Below are 4,184 nucleotides of genomic sequence, written 5' to 3'. Positions count from 1 at the left end.
CCTTCTTCTTCTCCCCACTCCAAATTCCAACTATAAAGTGTAAATCGGCATAACTGAATCAATTATTCCCGATATAATTACTCAAGATGATGTGAGTTGTGAAATCATGGGAAGAAAGAAAACGCCTCTAACTAAAACCAGGGAAATCTTTTCTGAAAATTAGTTCACTTGCATGAATAACAACAGTACTGAGACCCAGAGATATCTGTGAATTCACTATTGTCTTTTACTGTCCTTTATATTTGAGTAAGTTTTCCCTTGAAAACCTGTTTTATGAATTTTTATTCTATATGCACAATTTAAGGTTTTTCTCTCCTTTTGTATACTATCCAACTCGTGGAAAAGGACCATTACTAAAGATGCTCAGCAGCCTTCACTTTTAAAAAAGTAATTGCCCAGCCTTGAGATTGGGAAAGATGAGCAGCATTCTGATATTAGCGGGTAAATAAAAAACGTGGTGTTTACTGGTTTTAGATCACACGACATTAAGCATGCATATCCATAAGTTTAAATGAAGCTGGCAGCACCGTTATTTTGACATCATTTCATTTTCTTCCTGTTTTCTACCAGTTCCTCGCGGGTCCCATTCCAACCCGGGCCATTCTGTGATTCCCTGAGTGGCTGTAATGTACAGAGCTCTTGGGGCACTGACCCACCATGTCATCTCGCACACACTGCCGAAGCATCTGCAGCTCCCGATGCCAAACTCCGGATGCTGGACGGGTTCAGAACAACCTGCAGTCCGCGAAAGGACTGCAGAACCCCCCAGCAAGAACCATCCTCTTGCTCCCTGCCTCTCCCCACACACGAGGGACGAGAAACAGCTCCACGCCGCCTACACGTCGAAGGGAGTGCAGGACCTCTCCTCCCCCTCTCTCACGACCCCCGGCCCAGCGGCTCCCCCACGGGCACCAGCTCCGGGACCCTCCCGCGGGACGCCCTGAAGCGGCGGCCGCCGTGCCCGGCGCCGCAGACAAAGAGCGCCCGAGGCGCGGCCAGGCCGGTCCCGCGGTGCCACCCGGCGGGGCGGAGCCGGGAGGGGCTGGCCCGGGGCGGGGGTGGCGGGGACTATAAAGAGCCGCGTCCCGGGCGGGAGCGGGGCTGTGCGTTCGGTGCAGCTGCGCTAGCGGCGGTGGGACGGTAGGGATCTGCTCGGTAGCTCAGAGCATGGACAGCAGCATGGACGGCCTGGATGTAAGTGCGGGGGGGGAAGCGGGGCGCTCGTCCTCCAGCCGCGCTGGCCCATGTGCGCGCTGTTTGCAGACGGAGTGCGCCGGGGGATCGGAGCCGCGTCCCGCCGCCGCTCCGTCCGGGCTGGGCGGGAGGTCGGGGAGATGCGTCCCACGGAGCGGCGGGGTCCGCAGCCGCCCCCGGAGCCTGTGTGCCGCGGGACAGCCCGGGCGCGTCGGGTCAGGGCTTCGCGGCGTGCGGCGCGTGAGGCTAAACTCGCGGAACGTGAGGGGTTGTGCGTAGCCAGGTGGCACTCGCCATCCTGCATCTCTTTACAGCGCGGTGCCCAGAACCGTTGGTGGTTTCCTGACGTGCTTTCATGCCCTCACCAGAATTTCGCTTCCCCTTTCTACCGCCGCCTCAGCTCGCAGCGGCTCCCCGGCCCCGGGGCGGGAACAAAGGGCGGTGGTGAGATGCCCGCTGCCCTCGGGGCTGCCGCTGCCCGGCTCCTCCCCGGCTCTTGTCCCGGCGCCGAGCTGTCAGTCGCTTCTCGGGGGGAATCCTTGCTATTCATCCTTCATTACATCAGCCGAGGGCATCCTCTCTGTTTCGCCGTGACCCCATCCCCTTAATGGGAAGGAACTTCGGAGCAGCAGAATTACCGAGTGTAATTCTCCTAACTCTGTGCGTGTCACACATCTGGCTTTGTGCATTTGTAGCACGCATCCCATTGGAGCTCTGACGTCTCCTGAAGCACGGGGGTATTTCTGAAAGTAGGCGTCATCATTCTTTTATCCTGTCCTTAGTTACAAGATCTTACTCCTCAGAGAAGGACAAAGGAAGTTTTTCCTTATCTGGTTTTTGCTGTGTATAAAATAGCCAGCAAAATAGGAATAATATATAAATAGCATTTTTTCATCTGGGTTTCAAAAAGTTAGCCTATTGGTGATGGTGGAGGCTGTTGTTGGGACTCTTAGCATATAGTGAGCTTTCGTAAAAGAACCAACATCTAATTTTATTTACTTATTTATTTAGCTGTCCTCTGGCATACTCATTGAATTTGCTGACAATGGCTCGGAAGAGATTGGCTCAGCTGACTATGGAGACTACGGAGAGCCGTGCTTTCAGCATGAAAACGCTGATTTCAACCGGATCTTCTTGCCAACTATCTACTCCATCATCTTCCTAACAGGAATAATTGGGAATGGATTGGTTATCATTGTTATGGGCTACCAGAAGAAGCAAAGAAGCATGACTGATAAATACAGGCTGCATCTCTCTGTGGCTGACCTCCTCTTTGTCATCACCTTGCCATTCTGGTCCGTGGATGCAGCCATAAGCTGGTACTTCGGGAATGTCCTGTGTAAGGCAGTTCACGTCATCTACACAGTCAACCTCTATAGCAGTGTCTTGATTTTGGCTTTCATAAGTTTAGATCGTTACCTGGCAATAGTCCATGCCACCAACAGCCAGCGACCTCGAAAGCTGTTGGCTGAGAAGGTTGTGTACGTGGGTGTCTGGCTGCCAGCTGTGCTTCTGACAGTGCCTGATATCATTTTTGCCAGTACTAGTGAAGTTGAAGGACGGTATCTCTGTGATCGCATGTACCCTCATGACAACTGGCTGATTTCTTTCAGATTCCAGCATATCTTGGTAGGACTTGTCTTACCTGGTCTAATCATCCTGACTTGCTATTGTATTATCATATCTAAGCTGTCACATTCAAAAGGCCACCAGAAGCGCAAAGCCTTGAAGACAACAGTTATCCTCATCCTTACCTTCTTTGCCTGCTGGCTGCCATATTACATTGGCATCAGCATAGACACATTCATCTTGCTTGGAGTCATCAGACATCGCTGCAGCTTGGACACAATCGTGCACAAATGGATCTCTATCACGGAAGCCCTTGCGTTCTTCCATTGCTGCCTGAATCCAATTCTTTATGCCTTCCTGGGTGCCAAATTCAAAACATCAGCACAAAATGCCTTGACTTCAGTTAGCAGAGGATCAAGCCTCAAGATTCTTTCAAAAAGCAAACGTGGAGGACATTCTTCTGTTTCCACAGAATCGGAGTCTTCAAGCTTCCATTCCAGCTAACGCTGCCCCTTGCCATCCCTTCATAAACAGACACTTTAAAAGTTGCTCAAGATTTCAGAAAAACAAGACTGACCATAATGTACAGATTTATTTTACAGTTGGAATTTTTTATTGCTTCTTTTAGTCTCTGTGAAGTTTAATTGACTTATTTATATAAAACTTTTGTATTGATAAACTGTCTAGGCAGGTCCTGTGGACAAGTGGTTAGTTCACAAAAGCTTGAGTGTTTGTATAGGTATGTGAACTAAACACCTGGATTGTAGCAAGTGACTGTTAAAAGACTAGAAAATATTTCTGTTTATATGTAAATGTTTTCTATGTTGTTAAATTCTTAAATGTTGGCTGGATATTTTTGCCTTACTAGATGTTTGGTTTACAATAGCTTAACTCTGCTGTAGAAATGGCACTTATAACCAAAGCTGCCTCTGTTAAATGTTAGGGCTTGTTGGTTTTGTTTTGTTTTGTTTTTCCATTATCAGTAAGTGATGGTTGGAAACTTTTCTGTTCAAGGTAAATAAAAATATATGACAAAAAGTTATTTGGAGTGGTATTTTTATTTCTGGTTAAATGTTCTTCTCAGTGCTTATTGTGCATTGAGAATTCAAAGTAAATTCTCTTAGAAAGCTGCATAGCTCCTAAATGAATGGGGGGAAAATGAGTTTCACTACATACTGATTGTTCAGTTGACAGCTGTGAGTTCTAGAGTGTTTTTTTTTTTCCACCAGACTACATTTACTCCAGTTAGCATTATCTTTAGAATGGCTGAAACGATCATTTCAGGCAAAGAGCTTTCTGAGGGCAAAATGTGCATGAATGAAAAGCAATCTGATCAAGAAATTGCTGAGGTTTAGAGCCTCTGAAGTGTCAAAATAAGACTACTGCATATCACTAACCTTCATGCCATGCATATAAAATCA

The 4,184-nt window shown here is 47.9% G+C and overlaps 1 protein-coding gene across 1 annotated transcript; it reads left to right on the top strand.

Annotated features, from left to right (window-relative positions):
- Nucleotides 1,077–3,805, top strand: CXCR4 (C-X-C motif chemokine receptor 4). Its single transcript, XM_021400228.1, has 2 exons — nt 1,077–1,194; nt 2,206–3,805. The coding sequence occupies exons 1-2, from the start codon at nt 1,168–1,170 to the stop codon at nt 3,265–3,267; spliced, it is 1,089 nt and encodes a 362-aa protein (XP_021255903.1). The 5' UTR covers nt 1,077–1,167; the 3' UTR covers nt 3,268–3,805.

Source organism: Numida meleagris, chromosome 5 (assembly GCF_002078875.1).
Source record: "Numida meleagris isolate 19003 breed g44 Domestic line chromosome 5, NumMel1.0, whole genome shotgun sequence".
Lineage (NCBI taxonomy): Eukaryota > Metazoa > Chordata > Aves > Galliformes > Numididae > Numida > Numida meleagris.
Note: the sequence above shows the minus strand (reverse complement) of the source record. Positions and strands in the feature narration are given on the sequence as shown.

Coding starts and splice junctions, on each gene's coding strand:
- CXCR4 (XM_021400228.1), top strand. CDS start 1,168: ATGGACAGCAGCATGGACGGCCTGGAT. Junction 1,195..2,205: donor GCAGCATGGACGGCCTGGAT/GTAAGTGCGGGG, acceptor TTATTTATTTAG/CTGTCCTCTGGCATACTCAT.